The 27,250-nt window shown below is 37.9% G+C and overlaps 1 protein-coding gene across 9 annotated transcripts in view; it reads right to left on the minus strand.

The window, feature by feature from the left end:
* Nucleotides 1-27,250, minus strand: part of DLG1 (discs large MAGUK scaffold protein 1) — a 141,290-nt gene that overhangs the window by 101,366 nt on the left and 12,674 nt on the right. For 8 of the 9 annotated variants that reach the window (XM_036388480.2, XM_054515888.1, XM_036388481.2 and 5 more), the window contains exon 3: nt 25,254-25,420. In XM_036388480.2, coding sequence (XP_036244373.1) covers nt 25,254-25,420 — 167 coding nt within the window. Of the gene's footprint in view, nt 1-14,227; nt 14,810-25,253; nt 25,421-27,250 lie in introns of those variants that run through there. The other variant, XM_054515890.1, reaches the window with a different exon arrangement.

Genomic DNA, 27,250 nt, shown 5'->3' on the forward strand with positions numbered 1-27,250 from the left:
ATTTTAGCACTACTGGAGCATGCTTTACATCTTTGGTTTTCACACAAGAAGTTCCTGAGAATGAGAGAGGTCACAGAATTGGATAGTATGACTTCTATGAAAGCCAAAAGTCAATGTTATTTTTTCCTAGATGGAAACCACCACAGTCAGGAGAACATCTTCAATACAGACTAAGAAATGAGTGAAAAGAAATGGTTCCTTTTACCATACTTGAAGCTTGATCCAATAAATACGCTGTACATGCAGCAGATAGACACCTATCTGACCTTCTGTTAAATTCACTGCAGACAATTATTTCATTGGCAACATCTCAATGAGGAAAAAAAGCAAAAACATTACTCTATCTTGAATAAACTGTACTGTGATTAGAATAGAACTCAATTAGAAAATTCCTAAAATCAGAATGTACTACATTGCTTCAAACATATTTAACATGTCCAGAAACAGTCTGTGGTAGGTTGATGACAGGTAAGGATCTAACCAGCCACTCACTCACTCTCTCCCAGAGTGATGAGGGAGAGAATCAGAAAGGCAAAAATCAAGAGGAGAAACCTCATAGGTCAAGATAAATAAGTGAAAGGGGAAATAATTAAAAAAAAAAAAACCCAACCAACCACACATACAAGTAAGGCAAGCCAAATCACTAACCACCAGAAGATTAATGGCCAACCTCAGCAACAGCCACTTCCTCCTAAATTATTGCTGAGCAAGAGATTTTAATATATGGAGCATCTTTTCAGTCAGTTTGGGTCAGAGGCTCCAGCTGTATCCCCTCACAACCTCTTGCCCACCCCCAGCCTACTTGCCAGGGCAGGAGACTGAGAATGTGAGAGGCCCTGACATGGTGTGAGTGCTACTCAGCAATAGCTAAAACACTGGCATCTTCATCAACAGTTTGTCACAATCCAAAACACAGCACCATATGGGCTGCTGAGAGGAAAATTAACTCCATCCCAGCCAAACCTGCTACCAGTCTGACCTGAAAAGTCCTTTAGTATTAAAAACTATGAGATCTTTGCATTCAAAAAACACTACTGAAATCATTCTGAGTCAAAGTATGTGATTAATCTAAAGCTGCCTTTGATGTGTTGGTTCCATCTGTCCATACAGGAGAAAAAGTATTGATATATAGCCCTAAATGGTTCCATGGGACTCTCAAAAAGATTTCTAGTGAGCAACAGACACTGAATCACAAAGATAAAACTGCTAAACTATAAAAGCCCTCCTGAAAGACCCAAAAGCTTTGCAGCCTTGCCTCATCCCTTCCCCACACCTTCAATGAAGATTTCACCCATTCACTATGTGATGTGGATGGACTCTAATCTTGAGTGGCAATTATCAGCCAAGCAAGGTTATATTCTCAAGGCTATACTCAGTGGGAAAGATTAAATCCAGCAGGGTGTGATTAGCTGGAACTGCTCTCCACAGTGTCAAGACCAGGCTGGAGCAAGGATGTGATTCCACTCTGGATTGTTCCCTGTAGGGCCCAGGCTGACTAGGCTAAGCATAGCCTCCAAAACATGGTTTTCCTTCTGCACCTATTGGGTTTTAACAGAGGGCTAGTTTGATTAAGACTGTCCTGCAGAACTCTTGGAGGGGGAGTGTGATGGGAGGAAAGAGGGACAACACCTTTGAGATTTATTCCAGTATGGATAACATGTAAAGATCCTTCAGTTATTGTAGAATTGCTCAGAATCTGATTCATCCCATCCTATCTGTTTGAACAAGTCCCTTCAGGAGAAGCAGTTTTCAGTAGTGGAATCCTTTCTAAATGGTCCGTGCAAAGTAGCCACAAAAAGTAGATCTGCTGCTGAATAATTCACAAAGAATTAATAAAGCATCTGTGCCTCCCCTGAAAAAATAAGGGCAGACTGGTAAAAAAACAAGTGAAAATGAGTGAGAGAAAATATATTAATAATACATGTCTTTTATCTGGTGAAGCCTCAAACTACTCCAGATTCATCTCAATTGCTGTTCATGCTTCTTAACACCACATCAAGAAGAGACTGTGATTTGACATATTTGGTGCTACATCAAAGCAGCAGAGCAGAAAAGAGATGAGTCTAACAACCTCTCATAGCCAGGAGATGCAGTGCTTGCACAATACTCGTACAGTGGGGGTTTCCCCCCCTGCAGACAGTGAGAAGGTTCTTCCCAGAGACAAATGCAACTCAGTCCTTCAGTCCTGCTGTTTTAAAAACAGTGAAAGCTGATCACATCTCAATTATAAAATAATCTGCTGAGATCAGGATGGAATCTCAACAGCAGTGCTGTTCTGTGGATGCTCAAATACTTGCCATCCATTTCTGAATACACAGAAGACTGTCTTAGGTTCTAGAACAATTGTTTTCAAAAAGACTTTTTCATACAACAAAGTTGGTACAATGCTTAAAGCAGAAATGCCAATGGTTTATTTCTTACATCATTCTAATGAATCTAAACATTTCAAAACCAGAGATGACACCTTCCTCTGAATGGGAAACAATTCATAATGCTACTTTTTGACTCCAATGGAAAAAAGCATTTGCTAGCTTACAGTTTTAATTCACTGCAACTCTATCACTTTCCCCATCTTAAAATGCAAATCCTCTTATGAGCAAGGAGTACAATTGTCATCTCTATCCAATCCAGATGCTAAGGGTGCTGGTGATTTACACTTTGTAATTAACTGATAACAGGTAAGGAGGGCTGCTATTGCCTGCAGGTCACTGACTCTACTGCCACTTCCTGGGAAACTACAAAGTAAAGAGGAGAGCTGAGGAGAAGCCATAAGCAGTTCAGTGTAGCACTGACACTGCTAATAAGTGAGTATCACTTGTCTCCAATTCTTCAAAAGTACTTTTCAAAGTATTTCTGCTACTTTTAGCAGATTCATTCTCCTATGGAGTGTTCACTAATACAGTAACCAGTACAGTAACAGTTTCAGAACTTACAAATAAGGACGAAATACCTTAATTAACAGACTGAAAAATAGAGTTGGGGGGTGAAAGTTATTACTTAAAAAAATTGAAACCACAAATTACAACTGAATCACCATGACAGAACAGCTTAAGCAAGAAGTGTGAGAACTGTTACTTGATCTGAACTTGAGCTCCACAAAGGAATCTCAAATCACATTTTCTTATAGCAGGTTGAATTATCTAAATGCTCATTAACATAATGAGCATTTAGATAATTACAGTGAAAATTACTGTCAAATTAGAGCCAAACTTTGCTAAGAATTCAAGCAATGATGTATTCAATACTATATTATTACCAAGTGCCATTTCCCTGACCACAAGCAAAGTTTCAAAATATTGATCCTGGACTCAATGTTACTTATTGACCCCGGAGCTTCTGCGTATTAATACAGATTTCTAAATCACAGCATTTCAGCAGGAATCTAGGGCAACAGTCCTGGCAAGCACCAGTCCTTAAAAAACACCAGCAGCTGTTGGTAAACTAATTGCACAACTGTTCAAAACAGAGTATTTCTTCTTAGTATGTTTTAGCAAGATGCTACAGAAAATAACACCCTACTTCAGCTTTGAAATTTCTTCAGTTAGGACCCAAATACCTGAGTGAATGTGACAGCATGTTATAGCTAATGTAGGTCATTCTCCACTTCTTCCTCCCCTCTGTTGCCTTTAAAACACCTAGAAAATAGAACCTCAACTAAAATTATAGAAGGTTTTAAACCACCAAGTGGAACAAAACTACTAGCTTAGAAAAAAAGAAAGAAAAGCAGAAAGCATTACTTTTCTGTATAATTTTGAGAGAATCATAAATCTTGCTAGTTGAAACATTTCTGATCATCTCATCTGATAAAAGCCACAAAAATAAAAAAATTATAGGGAATAACATCAAGGATAAAGATACTCAGTGGCTTCTATTTGAGAAGCTTAACTGACAAAGCTCTTCATCTTATAAAAAGCAAGCAGCTGAGTTGGGAATATGACATTCAATCTTTGAAAAGATGAATGGCATAGAAAAGGCACATAAAAGGCAACTACTAACTATTTAAGACAACACAGGCATTAGCAGACAATTAAGTTACCCAGCAGATGTTGGAAAGCAAAGAAAAGAAAGTACTGCAGAACTCATTGCCAAAAATATAAAATCAAAAAGGAACAGAGCAAATCAACAAGCCAGGGTCTAATAAAAATATGTAATCACTATCTCAGGAGTGGGACAGCAACCGAGGTGGGCCCTTGTCCTTCATTTACAATCATCAAATACAATCACTAGGGCTGCAAAAGACCTCAAGGTTCATCAGGTCCAACCATGAGCGAGGCTCTGCCATATTCAGCACTAAACCACATCCCCAAATGCAACATCCACGTGCCTTTTGAACACTTTGAGGGATGGGGACTTCACCACTTCCCCAGGCTCCCTATTCTAATGCCCAGCTGTCCTTTCAGTGAAGAATTATTTCCTAATGTCTAACCTAAGCCCCACCTTAAGATGAATTACCAGTCATAGTTGGAAAGGATCCACAAAGCTTACCCACAAGTCCAACTCCATTTTTAATGAGTACCTATACACTGAAGAATTCAATTTGCATCAGCTACTAACAGAGCATCAGAGATTCAGATCAACTCAAGGCTTCCCCTGGGCATCTTAACTACTGGTTAAAGAAAGGCTGATAGAACAACAAACAGAAAGGGGAAAGGCAAAGGGAATGGAAACAACAAAAAACTTAATGCCCTTGTACACTGCAGTGCTGGGCAGCATCCTTGTTGGATGCCATACAACACCAAATGGAGGCAAGAAAGTTTTCACATTCCTTTTATGTTTATTTCATGCTCTAAGGGAAGTCATCACAGACAGTTGAAGTCATAGCACTTAGATTGCTGAGGACACACAAGTTTAAATTAAGAAAGAAAGAGCTACAACCAATACTTGCCAGAGTTCTCAAAAGCCCTTTAAGACATTTCATGAAAAAAACAGAGATCACCAAAATAAAAATGGTTTAGTGTTGCCCTTTCTCTTATTACAGAAATCATTAACTAAGCTAATGAAGGCTGGGATAATCCAATTTTAATGAAAATTACCACATGCATATATTTGTATGAGGGATGTGGATGAATATTAACTTTATAAAGGAATTTCCAAAATAATACAGGACTGTAGAAAAAATACATAATACCAACAAAATTTTACAGCTTCATGATCAGCAAGTCAACAAATTACCATCAGCTCTGTAACGTGTAGTTAACCCTTCATTTCTTCCTACCGTTCAAAAGAGCATCCTCACATACTCCAGAAGTGAGAGGGGCAGGGCAGCGCTGCAGATCTGGGCAGCAGATCCCGCATGCATTGTCGCGGCTGCCGCCCTGCGCAGAGCACTCTGAGCACAGCAGAGGGCAGCAGCTCTCCACCGCCACGGCTGCCTCTCCTGCTGGCAGCAGCAGCCTTGGCAGGCAATGCCAAGCACTAAAAAGGAGAGTATATTCCTGCTTCCGAAGGCCTCCTTTTACAGAAGCACACTTCACTCTCTACAATGACAGAAGAAAAATCACTCTGATATGCAAGCAGCAGATCTGAACTAAAAACAAAACCAGAGAAGAAACAAGTTGACTCTATCAGAAAGGTTTCATTTCCTTCGTTGCAGTCACAATCTGCTGCCCAAGTTGTTTCAATGTGCCGTTTATAAATTGCAGAACACTGGTGAGCCAATGCACAGAACCTAAATTTTATTTGAGTCCCTGAATGAACAGATGAAGAAACATTTTAATTAGTGGTAGAAAAGGTAAAGGTTTTCAGATTGCCAGTTAGCAGTCACTGAGTTGAAACAATCCTATTTTAAAATTAACTTTCCTATTTAGAGTTACCAGATATGTACTTTTACAATCCCTGTGACAGCAGAGATACATTAGAATATGCTACAAATGGTGCTTAAAGGATTTGAGATGACTAAAAATCCTTCTTTTTGGATTCAACCCAATCTGATGCTTTTTGTTCAAAATGCCAAGTGAGACATTTTTCTGCTAGGTCTCTCACACAACCTAACACATAATGAACAACTTAATATGATCTTTAAAATCATCTAGCTACATCATAATGAGCTTGTGTTATGTACATTATTGTTATAAAAGTCTTTAATTAACTAATTACTTTAGCAGCAAGGATCCTTTTGATTTCCAGCTTTAATTTATTTTGGCTTGATTCTTATTGTTCCCATTTCAGCATCATCTCATTTGAAAAGTCACTACCATCTTTTGAATTTGGAAACATATTCCCTAAGCCATCAAGACGAACCCTTCAAACTTTTTTATCCTGCCCCTCCCTCCCAGACAGTACTTCCCTCACCAGTACTTCCAGCTGTGTATGTGCAATTTGCAGCGGCCCTTATATAACACACTGTAAAACAGAACTTTTCCACCTCCTCAGAATACCCTGATGCCCTCCAAAGAGTATTTCAATCAATCAAAATAAGATCAGGAACAAAGTTATAGAGACCATGCAGCTTCTAGCCCACCTACAGATTTCTTTCCAGTCACCTGAATTATAGCTCCTGGCCTAAAACCAGCTGTGTACATCAGATCCTGTAAACAACCTATTAGGAAGTTAGGAAATAAATAAATGGATTCATTTTTCACCATACAAGTGACATTTCTTTCCAGGAAATTTTCTACAAACAGCTTTCAAGATGCATTTAATCATAACAGATCACTTAGTTAAACCCTAAGTTAAGTACTTAGATCACTAAGTTAACTAAGTACTCCCTTGCCATTTCCTTAGCCTGAAGAAAGATGAAACCCAGCAGGTAAGAAAGATTTCATGTAATAAACAGTTCTCCTTTTGCCTTCTAGAGTAACTGTTACTATACAATTTAATTACAAATAGCAGCAGAAAGGTGGTTTGGTTGGGGATTCTTTTTAAAATGAACTGCAACATCATCACCTCAGACTGCAGAATTATTAAAATTATTTCAATTTCTTCTTCATTTTAAGTCCGAAGTTCTTTTGAGGAGAACTGTACCTGAATTAACTGAACTAAAGCTAAAGCAACCAAAGCAGTAGATTTTTCAGACTCAGTCATGTGATATACTTGCATTTTACCACATATGAATGGGTTTTGGTTTTGTTTTTTTTCAAAGTAGAAAAACAGCAGACTGAACAATCAGACAGAGGTCTCTTTCAGGGTAAAACATTTACAAAAACATACAGGAACATATGAGAAGTCAAATGTGTACAGTTTTGAATTGCTACATATTTTCAAAGAAATAATAAGCATACAAAAGTGAAAGGCCATCTTTTAATTACAGGAGAAAAATGGACCAAGTTCATCATTATAATACACTATCTACAGAGTGTTAGCAAAGTCCAAGAACCCTGCAAGAATGCAAGAAGTGACTGTTCCATTCTGGATTCAGTGCTACCACATTTGGTCAGCCCACCCCAGCAGCTGGAAAGGAAGAAGAGCCTTTGGAGTTTGCTTAAGAGAAAAGCTCTGGAGATACAAGATGTGCAAGTGGTGTGTCACCTACACAATATGCAAAGCACTCCTCAGCAGTGGTGTCCTCACCATGTAACCAAGGCACCCCAAATGCAGGTGGTGGCTAAATGCAACCATCACACAATTTTTCCAAAAGGCAAGAAAGAACAGCCAGAGGAGTGAGAATTCTCTGCAGTGGTTCTCCATCTCAAAGGAACATTTCAGAGAACTGTGAATGAAGGCTGGCACAGGCAGCCCCACCAAGGCAAGAGCAAAAATGTCTCAACAAATCTTATTTGAGGCACAAGTAAATTCACTGTTAGAGCACAAAGATTGAAAGAAGGAAGTAATTATTGTTCTAATGCTTTCACAGCATGGAGGGTAGGGAATCATTCTTCCAGGCAATATGGGTTTGTCACTAAAACCCCCTAAGGTCTGTTCATTCTTTGTTGGGCATTTAGATGAATTCAGAAAATGCTGATGATTCCTGCCCACACTGACCTTTAAGACAGCAGCTCTCAGTTATATTTTAAGTATGCATTAGAATTTAATTAAAGAATGTCCTTCCCTCCTCCAAACCAAGATATGGCAGTATATGGTCTTCAAAGAACATATCTTACAAACACACTAACCTAACAAGGTTGAATATCCCTTAAATACTGATGTTCTGCACCTGAATATGTTTTCAAAGTTTTACTTTTTCTGGTCTGGTAAATACCAGTCCTAGGAATGAGATTCAAGTAATGTTATTCCCACTTATGAAAGTATGAGTAATACCCCCTGACAAAACATCAGACTATGATTAAGCCTCAAATAAAGTGTAAAAACACCCCTCATGTTAACAAAGCCCCAGTGCAATGCACTGCATTGACAAAAGAAGTGATCAAGCACAGTGCTGGCTGGCTAGTAAAACAAATCTGACTAGCAGCATACCAGATAATCAGCCAGTGAGCTCAGCCATCCTAAAATCTCACTTCAAATAAGAGAGGAAGCCTTTTGGGGTTTTTGCCATCAAGAAATCCAAATAGCTCTGTCTCCTGAAGGAATCGTGTTGGAGACCATATGCCCAATGATGAACAACCCTACATTTATTCACCCACTGTTTTCTCCCACTGTTTTCATTACAACAGGAAACTATGCCAAAGTTGTTCACTCAGAGGGTCCAGTTCCATGAGCAGCAGCCAAACTGAGCAAACAGTTTGATTCTGCTGCAGAGAGAATCTCTGCTCTTCTCACCTTCTCCTTCCTAAAGCGTTGAGCTGTTAAGTCTTACCATTTTACCTGCCTTTCCCCAGGCATCTGAATCACTTCAACTGCTCAACAGTTAACAGCTCCCCATCCCAGCAGCTATCTTCCAATTGGTTTAGTGCTTGTTTGACTTTTCCATGAGCTGTTTTCACTCAGTAGCCAGCAGAAAAACATACAGAGTTCTAGCAGGTTCCTAGCAGGTGGGCAGTGAACAAAAAGGGGTAGAAGCATTCTCAGCAGCACCAGCAACTGGGTTTCACAGTCACTCGTGCAGCCACAGATTGAATTCTTTTCCCAAAGTAAACAAGGTCAGCAAAGCAGAAGGGATCAGGAATGAATGCTTCACCACTCTGCCGCCATTAATACCTGGAAAATTACTCAGGCTATGATGATCAGCTCCTTTGAAATAAATCCACACAGTTCCAGGTAGGCAAACAGAGTTACAAAGATGCTTTGAAGGGGTCTTATTTGTAGGATTGATTTCAAAAAGTTATTCTCCTTTTTTACTATGGTTTTCGGCATCTCCATTCTCAACACGTTCCACACCACGTTCTCAGAGTCAGTCCAACTCCCTGGTGCAATAAGCAAATATAACCCATTTGTCATTTATTTCTAGTATTAATTAGCAGCTTTTTCATTTAAAGCAGAAGGAGAAATAAGTACAAACACACACAATAACACAAGAGCTTCATGTTAAATTCATCAGCTTCATATAAACATCTCAGGAGCCTGATATTCAGTTTCTTGGAGCACACAAATTCCAATAAATACCAACATCACTGATGCCAGCATGAATAACTACACAATCCTATTAACTTCTGGGTTAAACAACCCTGTATGCTTGCAGCCATTTAGAGAGAGCAAGCAAACACAAGTAAACCAGGATTAACTTAGAAGATGTTCTGTATAAAAAGCAAACACCAAAGATTTATAGCTTTGGTCTGTATTCTATGTACATTTTGATGAGACTAGATAATCCACCTAAGGGAAAGCCAAAGAACACTACAGAGCAAGTGCCTCTGGCTCAGGAAGTTCGAGTCTTAAACTGCTTAAACTCCCAACTGTCATTTGGGAGAATACCAAATACCATGTTAACAGAAAGAGAACTCTGAAATCCAGAGAACTCCCTTAGAAAGAAGTTAAATGCAGACAGCTTATTATATCCTTGTAATCCATATACAGTAAGAATGTAAACTTCTACTAATGATTTGCTTTAAGTTAGTCAAATTTTTCTCCTACTTCCCTATACAGCTTTTCAGATTTTTGCATATCAGGTCCCTTCATCATTTCCTCCATCATCACTCTATGCCACCTGCATCACTCTTGGTGTCATCAATAATCACCTTGAAACATATTCATCTTCAAAACTCTGAGAAAGCACTTTCAGTTCCATCCATAGAATCCCAAACATAATATTTCTTAATTTCTTTAGCTACAACCACCAGCTATCTGATGTTGCACTGGGTTTCTTTATTTGCCCTGCAGAGATTAGAAGCATAACCCTCTGCCTAAGTTCATTCTGTATATTAAAACTTCAAACTTTTTAAAGGGCTGTTCCCAACCACAAATACAGGCAGCTGGGACATTGTTTCTCCTGGCATGACCACCAGGTCAGTGTTCTCAGCATGTATTCCTCACTGATTTTAGCAAATAGCCCTTAAACCCAACATGGCAAACATTTCTCGCACTTGGTCTCCTATTCCACATGAAAGCTGGCCAATCCTTTAGATTGCAGACAACCATCCTTGATTTTGACACTTCCCAACAATCTAGTAGGCAGCTGCTTCTTTAGCATTGCATTATACATCAAGCTTACATGCAAGAGCAGTATCATACCATCTGCAGATGCTGCCAACATTAGAGCTGCACCATTTTTTCACTTCCCAAAGCTTTTATGACTGATTCTGCACTCTTTTTTTCAACACTGTAACCAGATGACATAGCAAAGGCAAATGATTTATTATTAGTATTATTCAACTGGCTCACCAGGTAACTATGATTTATCCAATCAAATATGTTTGGAAAGCAATTTGCTTTTTAGTGAGGATATGGAATGTCAGCAAAATTAAGTCCTTGGCCAAAACCCATTCTGACATATCATTCACATGTGCCAACTTGGCAGAGCTGTTGTGTACTACTAAGTACTGAAAGTATTTCTTAAGCTTTCAGTCTAAAAATTGCCCATATAACTCATTCACATCTTATCAACAATTTTAAATTCAACATTCTGTATTTTCCTCCTCCACTTAAGAAAACAAATTCCTTTGGGCCCACCAAGTAATTTCTCCATCAAGTTTATACATAAAAGCTTAGCTTTTATTTCTGTTTTCACACAATTTCCTCTCATATTTTATTTCCTACCAACATTGAAGTTTTCAGGTTTTATGCAGACAGTACATAACACAGAAGGCTAAAACTTGCATTGCAACCTCTCTATGTTTCTTGAAACACTCGTTAGACCTGAAATATAGGATCAAGTACAGTGGAAAATCACCAAGATGGTCACTTGGCTTAAGCACAATGAAGAAAGGTTCAGGGAACTGGGCTTGTTCACCCAGAGTAGTGAGCTGGAGCTGGTAACAGCCTTCTCATGCCTAAGAGGAGACACTAAGAAAACAAAACTGGGCCCATGTTGTGCACAGCAGGAAAACAAAACCAAATCAAAGCCCTGAGTGACCTGGTCTAAGTTGATGCTGCCCTTCTTTAAGCAGACGGTCGGACAAGATCACTTTCAGTGCAAATTCCATTATGCACAAAATCATTTATGCTGAGGCAAATTCCAAAAACTGACTGTAACAACAATGGGACTGAACTACAGTGAAAGGCACAGCCAAGGAGGAAAGCTGCAGGAATCACACAAACTCAGTGTCACCTTTCCCACTTGAGCCATGCCAGCAGTAACTGTGCTCCTGTGGTCAGGCTCCTTGCAGCCACATCATGAGCTCAGACCCCCACTTTATGAGGTCTCACAGCTTAAGTTTTACAGCTTAGGAAAAAACCCTTCACCTTTGTCCTCTAGTAACAGGTTGATGCATTATACATTTCTCCTCTCCTGAAATACTGGAGTTTGGTTACTGTCAGAAACAAGGACTGCACCACACTGATACTGCTCTGGAGCAGTCCAAGCAGGATGCTTCTTAGGATTTTGAAATAAAAATGGTACAAAACAATTGTTTTTTCACACTTGTCAGGCTAGATATATTATTTAAAGCCATTCTAGATCATTGTCATTTTAAATTCAACTCCTTCACTGGAAGTATACTATGGAACAAAGTTAAGAATGACTGCTAAAAATTGTTTTTTCTGGAAGAATCAACGAATTTTCATATTCTGTATTTTTAAGTGCCATGAACTCATTTAAAACTGTGACTTAAATAAAAATCATTACTGTAAGCTCAGCCCACGTGCCTGCTCTTAATAGTATCCATGGTTGCAGTGATGCAAATTTGCCTACCTACATCAAGCCAATGTGCCCACATAAGGAGGAAAAAATACTGTATTAATCAGTATTCTTTGCACTAGATTTGGGCAAAGTAAACCAGCTAGAACCTTTGAAGACAGGACAGAAATTAGTTTTACGACCTGTTCATCTATTGTGACTAGATCTGAATTTTGAACTAAGCAGAACAGAAATATCAAAGACCAAATTACAAAAGACTTTTGAAATCCACTAGAAAATTCATCTCACTGGCCAAATTCTTCTCTTTCCTACTCAGAAAAGAGTAACACTGAATTGTTTCAAATATGCATCCACTCAAGGTAGAGAAAGGGGAAGAATTTAACATTTTTACTAATCCTATCATACATTACATTAATGCTGATTTCAAAATTGCCTTACATGCATTGATTTTTCTTGAGATTTGAAATACAGGTTTATGTACAAAATCAAGGAATGTACTCTTCATTAGGCTACAACTTCTGAATAATTAGATACACACAGGTACACAGGGAAGCCCACAGTTCTGTTCTAAGCCCTACTTTAAATAAACTACTTTCGTTGAAGCTACAAGGTATTACAGTATCATTTAGTTAAATGAGGCCAAGACTTCACAAGAAGCAGGCAGGAAGGATGAAGTGCTGATAACTCCAGGTGGAAATGCACCAGTCTAACCCTTGTAAGTCTGTGCTGTGCAGAGCTGATCTCTCCCTCTCCTGTGCAACATTTCTGTGAGCAGTCTTACTTTCTTAGCAGCACAGAGCTAAACTAATCAGACTAAAAAACAACTCTCTTTTTTCACAGAATGTTTTCTGTTGGCTTAACTTTCCATATAAATTGTCTTTCTGCTCTTAGACAAGTAGATATGTGAAGGTGAACAAACACACAAAATAAAACTAAAGGTAAGCACTTCAGTTATAAAAATGACAGCTCTACCTCTGCCTTTTTAAAATAAGTACAGTAAAATTAAGGTACATATCAATATAACTAAAATGAAGCAATCAATATCCAATCCCAATCTCACTGTACAAAAGACAATATTCCAAAATAAATAAAGCCAAAATGCCACAAATTAATATCACTCAAAAGTGATTTTAAAGGGTATATTTAACTTCCAAAAGAACTGTGACAGTTCAGACACCAGAAAGACTCCTTGGCTAGTGAGAGACAAGATAATTTCATTCATTCCAGTCAGCCTTTGCTTCCTTGTGTCAAAAAACCTGGAAAGCATCTTTTCTTTTCTAAAAGCTATCATTAAATTCACCTAATATTCTTAAAGATGTTCAATTTCATTCTACTTCTTGAGAAGGAGAAGTTTGTATAAGCAAGTTTTAGGGTTTCAAATTATCCAGAAGAATGCTAGAAGTTAAATCAGTTTGTCAAGAAAAAAAATTAAACTAGCAACTATCTCAACATCCAAGGAAAGGAGAGCAATACAAAACAATTTTACTACTTAAAGAAAGATAAGAGCCTACAAAAAACTGAGCTCAGCAAGTCCATATTTCACAAGCACAGAACTAATATATTACGTTTATGCATCAGATTTTATCTTTAGCAGTTACAAGTGGACTGCATTAAAAACAAACTTACATAAAACTTTATCCTAGCACAGAAGTAATGACTCTAAGTTATCTGGGTGTCTTCATCTCAAAGCAGCAAGATGTCAAAATAATAAAGCATCTTGAAATATATCCATCCCTAGCACAACTTGCCAGATTCATCTTCTCTTTGATGATTATTTTAAACATGTCCTGATAAAGGTTATGTAAAATATCATTTGGAATTTCTTATTCTAGAATAAAAAGCAAACTACTATTTTAGCACATTTAAAGACAGTGAAATTTTACAAAAGAGTGCCTTACTGCAGAATGAGAGAGGAAAAAAAAATCATTCTACTACACTTTTCAGTATGTGCATAATTAGCTCTTCAAAGCATTAACATCTATGATTGTTCTTAGCAACAACTACAGAATTTATTTTGACGATCTGTGCAGTTTAAAGTTTAAAAAAGATCAACACTAGAAAACCATCAAGGCATTTTCATTACAGGCAGTAAAAACTGGAAGAAAGATTCAATAAGAACTTCCAAGATGTAGGCATTAATCAAAAGCTTTATCATCTTACCTTTGTTGTTACAATGCATAAGCAATCCATCCTTTCAGCATAGCAGGTATATTTCCAAACATTTAAAAGGTTTATTTTCAGTCACAGCCAAACACCATCTCAACAGAATGAGGAAAAGCACACTTATTTAATAGTCAAAATATCTGAGTGACTGCCAGCTTTCCCTTTGGATTCATTCAGAGGTAGAAACACCATGGAGAAAAAGCAGCAGGCTAAAATACAAATGCTTTAACTTTCATGAAAAATTCTTAAACCTATTTTGGTTATCTATGTCTGAAGAAGTTAAATATATCCTTGCAAATATTCCACAAAAGATGTCAAATCCTGTTCCATACCAGTTAAGTACCTCTTCGTATTCTATTTCAAATACTCCTCTGTCAGGATTACCTAACACATGAGCATCACAGGGAATCATTTGATGAAATGCAATACAAAACTATTTTACAGCAAAAAATCTCAATTCAGCTTTTCTTAGCTGGCTAGAATTTCTAAAATGAAGCGTTTGTTCAAAAATAGTTTTGGTTGCAAACAAGTATTTCTCCCCTAACGTCATTTCAGCATTTGCAGAGTGCAAAATAACTGATTTCCTAAGCAGTAATGAATGGAATATTCCATGTAGATCAGGGAGAGGAGAAAGTGGCAAGGAAAGAGTAATGCATATTGCAAGAGAAATGCTATTTTGAGCCTTGAATTAACCTAGAATTTCATTTCCTTTTGTAAGGCTGTAATGCTGTGACAAGGCAAAGTTTGAATGCGCAGGCATTGTCTTCTGTGCCTAATTAGCACAGCTGGGAAAAGTCTAACTCTTGGGCACAGAACAACCTCCTGTGCACTCTGAAACACTAACCTGACAGTTCCATCATTGGTAAGAACCTTATTACATTAATTTCCCACAAGAGGCATTGAAAGCAGCTTGTAAACTCAGCTCCCACTGTCTTGTCCTATTAGGTCCCCCACTAACACCTTTGCTGCAAACACCATGAAGTATATATTGAAAAAACTCAATAACTAATTTCAAGCCATTAAATCTCATCTGTATCATTCTGCTTTTATCCCAAGATGTACAACTGACTGTATTTTGCACCAAAACACTCTAGAATATACTGTGTATCTAGAGCACTCCCTTTAAACTTTCTGCAACTTGGCTCCCAGCTCTTCCATACATACTGGGAGAAGTGGTGGGGTAGGGGGGGGCTATTAGAAGGGGGGAAGGGGGTATATAAGGAAACTAATCTTTCCAAAATCACACATTTTGTTTTATGGGTTGATGATATCTTTATAGGACAAACTTGAATGGAATTTTAAGATAAATCTTACACCATTCAATCACTAAGATGATGATTTTCACCTTGTATGTTCAAGTCAAACCAGAGATATTTTTCATTTTTACACTGTCTATAAAATCTGTGCAAATTTTCTGCTATGACCACCTAGGTGAAATTCTCACTGCTACAAAGCATCAGAGGAAAAAATATGCATCTTTCAGACTGCTGAAACTGGCTGAACCCAGGCAGAAGGCTAGAAATTCTAACTTCAAAAAACAAAAAAGAACAAATTAGGCTGATGAAACATTCCTGTGTCAGAAAACAGAGGGAGGGATTACCTTCATAGCTGAATGCACACAAGGTATCTCACAAAGAAATTCTTGCATTTCCCAAGTACTCTACTAGGAAGACTATAAGGTTCAGAGAAATTAACAAAGTGCAAGTATCCAAAAAGTTAAGGAAATGCATTTTTAGGTAACTTGGCACATGTCCAGTGTCTAGGCCAGAAACATCTTCAATGACTAACACAAGACATGCAGTCAGTCCAAATGTACATTTCTTGCACAAACAGCTCCAGGAACGCCAATAGCACACGGAAACTTGGCTTGTCCCTCATGCTCTGTCCATGAAGGACAAAGATTAACAATCCTGCTCAGCACTGAAATTTCTCTCAGCCACCTTGGCACAAGATGAAGCTTTTGCAGATTAATCCTGGCTACAATTAGCTTATGTCGAGAATCAATCACTTTTAGTCTCAATTTTTTGTTCTCTTGCCTTCTTTGGGACACTTTTAGAACTAAGGGTCATTATAATTTCATTTTTCTCCTCTCCCACTTGCCACCACCCTTCCAACAAGACCCAGGACCCATTAGTCCCATTAGACCCATTAGTCCAAAACAAGCAAGTAACTTCCTTCAAGTTCCAATGCAGACTATGAGATGTAGAAGAGACATATCCAGAGAGGTGAGGAAAAGGCATTTCTTTGCTCAGGATCTGTCATCAAGCTGCTCATCATGAACAGAGACCCAAAACACTCCAGAGCAGACAGAAAGTCATCCCATAACAAGTGTGTTTGAAATGTAGTAATGCATGCACTGCACAAATCAGAGCAGGATGCACAACCAAGGTACATTAGAGCCCTCTACCAAGCACTGCACCACTATGATGGAGTAAAAATCCTCCTGGTAACTGTACATGCTTCTCTCAAGACCCATCTTCAGCTAACAATGTCCACACACAGGGGAAAAAAATCCATACCAGTAGACCAAAAGATTTTGTGGCAAACACCAATACACATTTTCATAAGTATAGTGTACAGAGAGATAAGCACTCCAAGATAAGAGCACTATGCATTAAAAAAAAGAATTTCCTAGCCCAAAAGCAGTTTCTGCAGCCCTTTCACTGGAAATACTGTATATAGAAGAAATAAATGTTCAAAAAATATTGACCAATACTCAAACATTCAGGAGGGTTATCATTTTCATAAGAAAAAAACAATACAGCTTCTTGAAAACAAATCATAAAACTCCTTGAATAAGCAAGTATGTGTAAATTTTGGAGATGAGAAGAAAGTTTTTCAAAATGAGATATAGTTTAAAAATCCAGAAGTAAAACTACTGTAATTAAACAATTTCATGAAATAACTTTGAACCTTCTTTCAATTGTATTGTGAGAAGGAACAAAAAGGTATTAAAGAACACACCAAAACCTGAATCATAATCATGAAATGCATGAAGAGTCATCCTTTCATGCACCAAAAAGACGTTTTCACATAGTGCTGTTAGTCACTAAAATAACTATTATTCTACTGAATTTGTGAGAAACATTGTGATTTCTTCAATGTCATTCATTCTTATTAAAAATAAATCTTTCTGTCCTGTCAGCTCCAAGTGATCTCAGTAAAAACCAGTAACAACTGTTCTATACAGCTTGGCCAGAAGGCAAAAATGCATTTCCATTCACCACTATTCACAGCATTAATATTAAAAACAACAAAGGATGATTCTTTCTCACACAAAGGTAAGAGATGGGTTTTTCTTTCCTTGAATTACTTATGAATTCTTTCAGGTTATGTTTGGCAGTCACTTTTTGTGCCTTCAGAGGCTTATTCTTTTTCCAGTGTGGCAGATTCTAACTACAAAGCCACCAGATAACTAAATAAAGGAAAATTCATGCACAGATAAACTATGCATAGAAATAAATCATGCAAATGAGAACAATGCGTTGGAAAATACTGATTTTGCAGATAAATAATTTCTTCATCTATCCACAAATCTAAAAGTACATGTGGTTATTTAAATGCTAATTTGCTCATGGATTCTATAAGAAAAGCCACACAAAGCAGAGCTGTCACAGGTGTGACCAGAGAAGCAGGCTCAGCTCAGCCTCACAAGGGAATGTCAAATGCTCAACCTCAGCATATTTGAGGAGACATATCAAAGACTTAGTAAAGATCAAGTACTATCATATCTGCAAGCATTTTCTCAGCTACTTTAGTAATGAAAGCACTAGAAGTGTAAGATGTTATAATTTATATAGCTGCCTTTGAATCTGGCTGCAAGACGTAATTATTACAAGTTTATAAAAAACAATTCGATTTTTTAAAAGTGAATTTGTAAGTCGTCTATTTACTTCTAAATTGAGAAATTTAGAAACAGCAGGGTTTTATTGCTTGTGTATACATCCTGAACTGAGCATCTGGATGTCATTTATTTGCTTTTGAATTCACTTTGCCCAGGAGCCTGCCCCGGAAGACTTTTTCAACTTTGGTTCAAGACTTACATTCTTTTCCTTGTACAAACAGTCTGGATTTCAAGTATTGAAGGCAAAATACATAGCAAGCCAAATACCATTTCCTCACTGTAAAGTTAACAGAGAGAAAGCCATGAAGCTCCTGAGTAACCCAGGACTATGCTAGCTGCTGAAATAAAACAAGCACATCATGTGTGCAGAGAAGGAATTGATATAAGTAACGGGCAATACACACATGCAGCTAGAGGCACAAAGGACCAGTGCAATATCAAGAAGCACAACAGTCAGACATAGCATATCAGCAAGCTAACCAGCATTGAATCTTTATAAATATTAAAGCAAAGAAGGTATTTGAACATAGTACAACAGTCAGGGATTTTCATCGGAACAGCTTGTTAATACAACAGGTAAGAATGACTTTGTAAAGGGAAGGTGAAGATAATGGAGTTGAAACAGAAAAACAGAACCAGAGCATCTTGCACTTTAAAATTCACTCTACATATGCAGGTATCTCCTTACAAGACTTTCACTAAGATCCTGATAAACTGTTTGAGGTACCATTCCATTCTGAATACAAACTGCTACTGATTCAACACAGATTTTTTTCACTGCACTAGGAACCAGACATCCAAAATTCTTTCCTCCAGACTACATCAGCTTATCTTATAAGAAGTCATACAAAATTATCACAATTTTTAAAAGGTTATGAAGACATTAGTGGTTGCTTTGTAAACAAAGACAATTTCCATATTGTAGGTTAAATTTAGATTAGTTTAATTTTACCTATTTTCAAAATATTCACATTGACAGATATTGAGCAAAGTGAACACAAGCCTGCAGCAGACCTTAACAGCAAAGGAGGTGAACAGGAGCTGCAATAACAGAAACACAGCCAGTAGTAACATGTAACTATGATTTCCCTTTGCTTGACACTTTAATTAGGGCATCTGGAACACTGCATTCCATTTTGGAGCCTCAATATAAGGATTTGGATAACCTGGAGCAAGGGCCATTAAGACGGTGAGAGGGTTTTCAGAAGCCTTGACCCTTAAAGAGAGGATGAGGGTACAGGGCTTGTTTAAGCTTAGATAAAGAGTTCAGAACCTAAAAGCAGCCCTCCAGTACCTACACTGGGGTTAGCCAGAAGACAAAGCCACGTGCATGTTGCATGATGGAAAACCCCTGGAAACTACAAATGAATTGAAACAGAAATTTCAATCAAAGACAGGGTGAAGTTTTTTCACCATAAGGATAGTCAAGCATTGGAACAGACTGACCAGAAAAGTTTTGCATTTCCAGTTTTTGAGATTTTCAAGACTTAGCTGGTCAAAATCCTTCACACCTCATAGGTGATACTAAGCTATTTTGTAATTGCAAGATGTTTAGTGAGTTTCCTTTCCACTCTGCCTTGGCATCAAATTTTAGCTGAAATTGCAGACATATCAGCTGTTTCCTTACTTCCTCTTTTGCTTTCTTTGTACGGAGAAAAAATTTGGCAAAAGGCCCTAGAAGAGAGTGAGCTAGCCAGTCTCTACATGTCAGACACTAAACACACAGGCATGTGCAGATAGATGGGAAAACCATAGGTCGGACCAAAGTCCTTCAGAAACCATTACCCACTAAATACAAAGGTCTCCTCATCCAACTGTAAGAGACTCCAGATTGAGTTCCATGTCCTAAAGCAAAAAATGTCCTTTGAGACATTGTTCAGTGGGTTTTTTTCCAACATCTAAAATCAAATTATTGTGGCTATTGTTAAATTCAAGCTAAACAGCAAACTTCTCTGGTTTAAAACAATTAAAATACTAAAACAGATCCTATACAGATTTAAAGATAAAAAAGAATGCCACAAGGCTATTTCCTCAGCAACACACTACTCAATGAGGTGAGAGATTTCTTCCAGCGATTCGAGTTCCACCGTGTATTTGTCGAACCCGAGTGTCGCACCTACAGATGGCAGCACAGATCACAGCAAGCGGCTCCCGGGGCCGCTCCCGGCGCGGCTCCGCTCGCACACAGCGCCCGGATCCCGTTTCACATCTGCTCGCTTTGCCAGGCACACTCGAGCCCAGTCTTTAATGTACACAAGGAAAGGGATGAACCATTCGCCCTTTTCAGATTGCATACATTTGGTTTTTTAAACTAGTTCCGAGTACTGAAAGGATTAACATTCCTTTCCTGCTCTATCACTGTCTTGAATCACTCTTTTTTTTTTTTTAGTGGTTTTTTTCCCCCCATCATTTTGTACTGGAGATTGAAACAAAACTGTTAAATAATGTTCCAAGAAATATAGAGCATGGAAAAGAAAACAGATTGCTGTGAGCAGGAAAACTTGTAATCTGTATTTCCAACTTTCTCTAATACTCAGCCTATGGGGATTTCAAACTCCAGTCCTTGGATTCAGGAGCAGGAAGGGAAAAACAGAAGTAGGCTACGTGCCATGAGAAGTCCTCAGGCAACCTAAGCTTGTATACCACTATTCTATGTATATACACAAGCACACATTGCTAAAAAGTCATTCCTAAAGTCAGCTGTGTAGAAAGTTCTTGTAATTCAATCCTTAATCTCTTTAGGGGGGCATTATATTCCCACTCTCAAGCAACTCTCACATGCACCATCGAAGTGTCAGCTGGAATATTCATTTGGCCCACAGTAACAACAGCAAAACAATATCAGCAAGGTAAAAGAAATGGGATTGAAATACATTACTTCAAAGGCTAACAATGTCTGAGCAAGAAAAAAGCCATTCCATTCATATCACTTGTGACCTCACCAGCCTGGCAAGACACAGAATAGATTTAAAATAATCTCAAAGTGCATACAATCTTCTTGTGTCTAGTTAATGAACTAACACTGAACTGGGCAGCAGCCTTGAAAGTCTGAAAAGTGAGAATTTATTTTTTAAAAGGTAGCTATGAACAAAATCCAATATACTAAGCCCAAGTCCCCCCAGTCTCTAGTAAATTTCAGCAAGCAAAACAAATCACTCGATTAAACACATGCTGTACTGGAATTATTATGCCCTTGGGTTTATTAAAACCAAATACAAAATCAATTTTTTTTTAATATTCTAAGTAGCTAAAAAAAGCATTACTGAAACCAAAATGCATTAAGCATTAAAACATAAATTTTCACATAATATACATAGCAAGTAGGTGGAATATAAACTGTGAATACATAAGAATTTCTCCTTGTAATTTTAAATAAATTTTGAAATATTGAAGGAAAAGTATTGCCTAGCAGGCATAAAATGAAAAAAAAAACCAGTCATTGAAGAAGAAGGAATCAAGGTCGATAAAAACATACGTATGCTTATGTAACAATTTTCATATTTACTTGAAAGCTAAACTAAGACATTCAGATATATTAGAAACACGAAAATGAAACCAACACCAAACTAACATTTTTCACCTTCCAATTTGTTCACCTTCCAATTTAACATGGAAACAGTATTCTAACTAATGAAATACAAGGTAACATTTACTGTAAGTGTCAGAGACTGGGAGAAAAGCTTGCTTTCAGTTTCACATGAACTGGGATCAACACCAATACATGAAGCTATGTTTTAAAATACTGGAAGTAAATCTAAAACCTGACCTTCATATACTGAAGGTTAACAACTGATTTTCACATTATACTCAAGACAAAAAATATGAAGGAAGACAGGCAACTTTGTCTTAAATGCTCAAGTCCAGGCCACTTGGGAACATAACAAAGTAATCCACACCATATCAGGTTCTGTTAGGTAACACCAGCATGGCCACCAGACTGGACTGGAGAAGCCCACAGTGCAGCTGACAACAGACACTCACATCCCTGGTGAGCTTTCCCAAATCAGGCAATTCTTCCTTTCAATGCATCAGTGACAGTGCCATGATAATGTGCCTGCTGTCATTGGTGCAGTGTCAAGGACAGGGCCTTGTGCTCCTGGCAGTGCAACTGCACATGAGGAAAAAAACTGAAGATTTAACTTAATTACAAAGTTACACCTTCATCTACAATACAGAAAGATCCAAGGACAACACTACATTTGTATAGGGCTTGAAACAGTTTCTGCAGGGGGCTGTCAGTGAATAATCACAAAGCCTGGATTTAACATCACACACTATTCCCCACTTCAGATATTCATTTCTCTACAGGGGAGCACAAACATCCTACAATGGCAACATCATAAGACAAATCTCATAGCAACAAATATGTGCTTCAAGCCCAGTCTGCTAGAATTTGGAGTAAATTTACTAATAACAAAATGTTTTGGTAGGGACATGAATCCTCAATTCCATTACACTGTTCTTAGGTGCGTTACAGGGATGAAAAAAAAAACGCAAAATATTTTAGACCACTATGCTGCCTCAAAAGACCTTCAGTAAGGGAGACTGGCCATGTACTATGCTATTCTGGTGCTCAGGAAAATATTCAAAATGCTTTTGTAAGTCTATTTCCATAGTGTACGTCTAGCACACCTTGTAAAAAAGCAAAATATTATATTTTTCACATTCTGTAAATACAGGAAAAACTTTTCTTTCCCAATTAAGTGTTCAATCCCTTCAAGCAGCACCAAACCTTCCCCATCTTCACTTCTTTCCAGGCTTTAGATCCTCCATGTCAATCTCTTCTAAGCACTGAAATTAAACATCTTTTTCACACCATGGTACCTCGAATTTGACAATATCTCCAGCAAAGCCTTATGCAGACCAAGTAGAGGAGACGAGTTTTATACCATACTTATGTCAATAATGTGTTTTTTTCATCTATTAACATGCCATGGTTGACTCACCTTAAGATTCTAAAATTACCTAGACCTTTTCTGAGAAACCAGTTGTTAACTATTCAAGCTCCATTAGTTTAGCCAAAATGTAGGACATTAATTACTTCATGAATTATTTCAACTGCCCAAGGCTTCATTCTACTCTTAGCTGGTGAAGTAGAAACATACTGTTCTCTTCCCATGGTTCAATTTCTAATTTAACAGAATGTTTTCACTAATAACCCAAACTAGGATGCATTTTTTGAAAATTTTAACGATATATTATCTCAAAAGACAAATAAGTTTTTGACCTCTTAAACCATGCCAAAAGCTCTACTCAAGTCAGAAGTATCACATTTATGGTTTTTTCCTACCACAAGAATTATTACCACAGTAGAAAGAAACTGTTAGACAAAACTGTCATCAATAACTATGACAGCTATTATTTGGCTCATTTATGACTTTCAAGAAGCTACCAAAAAACTGTAGAATCATTCCCTATACCAGTTAAACCTAAATCCGCCTCTCAGGGCTTACTTTTATATATTCTGTTTTTAAAATATAGCATTTGGCCATTTGCCATTTTCAGGAACTTCGTCCATCCACCATGACTAAGGGCAACTGCAATGACTCTCAATTTGTCTCATTAAGCTCTCTGCACATGCAGACATGAAATACATTAAGACCAACTTATTTCAGAACAGCTCAGTAGACAAAATAAGCCGTGCCTCTCCTTGCCTGCCCTCGTGTCTACAGCTCCTTTTTCCTCCTGCTTCTAAGAGATGCCATTCCCACCATACCTACAGGAAGGGACATTCCAGAGCCCTAAGCCTTAGATGTAGATGTAGATGATGGCATACAGGCAAATACCACCATAGCCTTTTCCATGCTATTTCTCATACACCCTAGCATTGCCCCATTTCCTCCAAACATGACAATTCATTAAGGTGATTGTGATGAAAGTGGCCCTCTCCATGCAATTTCAGGTAATAGATTCCACAGAGACATACAATTTTAATAATAATCTTGTGTTACCAAGATTCACAAATAATCAAAGAAAATAATCTATTCCCACATTGCAAGTTCAACTAGAATTTTAATTCGTCAGTGTTCAATTACTTACAAACCTGAAAAATACAGTATGCTTAGGCTGCTCAGTTTTTTCATGTAAAGATACTTCAATGGCTGTTCTTTGTAATATGTAACTCATGCCCCTGGCTTGACTGACCTTTAATCCACTGGCCACTTTTTATTTTCCAAAAGAATACAAGTTTTGGATTTCATCTACAGTTTCCTTTAAAGCATTTCTGATGCATTTCATACTAGCTTCAATATGACAGATTTGAAAGCTAGAATGAGCACATGCATTTTCTTTTAGCTGTACAAACTCATTAGCACATCACACACACATGATCTGCAGCTAAGTGAACCTTCTTCCACAGTCCCAACAGCCCCTGATAAAGATTCACTCATTAAGGCATCCCAGCCCCTTTATCTTGCTGAGCAGTGCAAGTTCCTGAGCTTCCCTACAGGCTCCAGTCCTTCAGCTGATCTCTCCCAGTCCTCCTCCTCAGCTCTACAATCATTTCATGAAAATGGATCAGCAAAGCGCACTGCCTTCAGTTACTGAGAAATCTGCACTTTTTCCAGGGCACACTTCAAACTAGGTTCACCTCTCTGGGGACAAATAATAGCTGTAATGAAAAAATACTCAAGGAACATTTTAAGTTTAAACTGAGCAGGGAGATTTTGTTTTAGTCAAAAATGTACATGAATGTGCATTTTCCTGATCAGTTTTCTCACCACTCACTAGTGACAACTGGCTGCATATACTTTTCAAAAACAAGTCCTTCCAGAACATAGATAAAGAAGTAACAGAGAACTTCTTGTGACCAGACTGAAAAGGTTACTAATCAGAAAGACACAGCCTCAGATTTCCCAAATAATTAATGAAGTAATGACTCGAGAGTCACAAGTATGGATAAGCAGAAGCATACTAAACCTGTCAGCGAGGTTCCAAAATCAAAGCATAAATCCATTGTAATGGTCACTTAATGGTACATTTGACAAATGAGTTTATAAATTTTTGACTAAGCAAAATGCATACGTGTTATTAAACATTTCAATAATTAAATCCCCTATGACTATTGATCTTAATAATGTACATTTTCTTAGAAAATTAATATTTTATAAAATAAAGGAAACTTAGAGAACAATGTTGAACTAATAGTCTCAACAAGAAAAGAAGATTTCTATCTCATACCTCTACACTGGGGCTAAGGCTGCTCGGCAATGTTTCTGATGTCACTGTTGTGCTTGGAAGGCTGGAGAAGTCCCAGGTATTCACAGGCTGTATTGGTTCAGATGGCTGAGAGTGATCAATGCATTTCGGATTGTCCAATAAGGTCACTTCATAAAATTCTTGAATATCTGAACATGTAAAAAAATTGTTGTTAGGCATGATAGTTACTCTAACATTCTGATTTTAACTACATCTTCCTCTTGCAAAACAAATGAGATATGGCTTCATCTGTCATGAGCAAATTCATAGAGATCACCACAATCACATGAACCTCCCCCACTGCACACACAACTCACTCTGTCCCCACTCACTCTGGGCTTCTGCCACAGACCGCAGGAGCACAGGCTGCAGCAGCAACAGCAGAAGTACATGAAATAACTGCAGTGGAATAGTGGAAGGGATGGGTGCCTATGTTTCAAGTTCTGGTATACATAATTTTAACTAATGTAGCCTTTGGTTAGCTGAAATCTGCTGTTCAAGGGCAATATTAGAAGGTCTATTTTGTACAGGTTTCAATTAAATGGCCACAGAAATAGAAGTACACTGATGAAATCAGCAAGAGAGAGAGAGGCTGCAAGAAGTTAGGAAAGGGAAAATTGATTAGGATAGGTCATCATCTGCTTTTTCACTCTAAGTACCAGAAATAGGATAAAACTTAACAGTATGAATTACCAGTCATAGTTATGAACTAATTAACAGCTTTCTCTATAACCCTGAAGACTCAGCTGGAAACTTCTGGGAAACAAAAATTTGGCTGTATTATATTGTTTATTGACATCCTACTCACTCCATGAAGCATCAATAAAAATAACACACTATAAAGTAGCACCAAAGGTGTTCCTATGAAGTATAGGTGTATCAAAGTTGCTACCACAACTGCAATCACATCCATAAACATATACATTAAAAAAAAAATCAGAAAAGGTATAGGCTAAGGGAAGGGCAAGAAGTTGTCCTGTAAAGCTTTTAGTCTCTTATTCAAAGCAAAAATCTGCTAAACAGATTTGCAAATTCCTGATTTTAATCACACCAACTTCATAGAAGATAAACATACAAGCACAGTAAGCCAAAGGAAATAAGACCCAGCCATGAGTAAGGAGTCTAAGCTGCAGTTTTGTAGCTTCCAGCAACAGCCCAGAGTTAGTAACAGAGGCACCATAACCAATTCCTTTATAGAGCCACCCCACAAAAGAAAGGCCACACAACTAAGAGTTGCAACTACTGATGCTGGCATTACAGTCCTATGTGTTTTTATAGTCACTGCACTTCTGCTCTCTACCAGTTCAGAAAACTGAAATTCTCAAATTCCATTTGTATCTTTCCTCTGAGCAAGAGTCAGATTCCTACCAACAGCTTACATTAATTTTTAAAGTTATACTTGCTCTTAGAGCTGCTGATTGGAAGAGCGAGCAGCGAGGGCTGCAGAAGACGTTAAGTGACCTAGATATACAGGAGCAAAGCAGCCTAAGAGATACAAATTGCCTTTAAATCTATCTTTCACATTAGCTCCCTCAGTTGCAAATTTGTCTTGTAGCTGCATTAACATCAATACATCAATCAAGCACACCCAGTAAAGATTTCCCCCCCCCCCCGACAGAGAGTACTTTGCGTATTAAAATAGGCAGTGGTTTAAGTTGATTCTATAGCTGCAATCCACAGCAACCAAGCCAGGAAGATCACTACATTATTTATGGGAAGGGGTTATTTGTGCAACTGTTTTGCAACAGAAATCTAGGACACTGATTTTCAATTCTGCTACTACTCTTTTAAGTGCCTGCCAGAGGAGGTAGCCATTTATTCCTCCTGCACAACTCTCATTTCAAAAAGCACACCATTTCCCATACCTCACCTCCACTCCTCCACAGAGGACACCACAATAGATTTGCTATTGAAATAATATGCACCACTTAATGAGGGGATTAGTTTATGTTTATCCTGGAGTTGCTCCAAATCCACAA

Source organism: Molothrus ater, chromosome 10 (assembly GCF_012460135.2).
Source record: "Molothrus ater isolate BHLD 08-10-18 breed brown headed cowbird chromosome 10, BPBGC_Mater_1.1, whole genome shotgun sequence".
NCBI lineage: Eukaryota > Metazoa > Chordata > Aves > Passeriformes > Icteridae > Molothrus > Molothrus ater.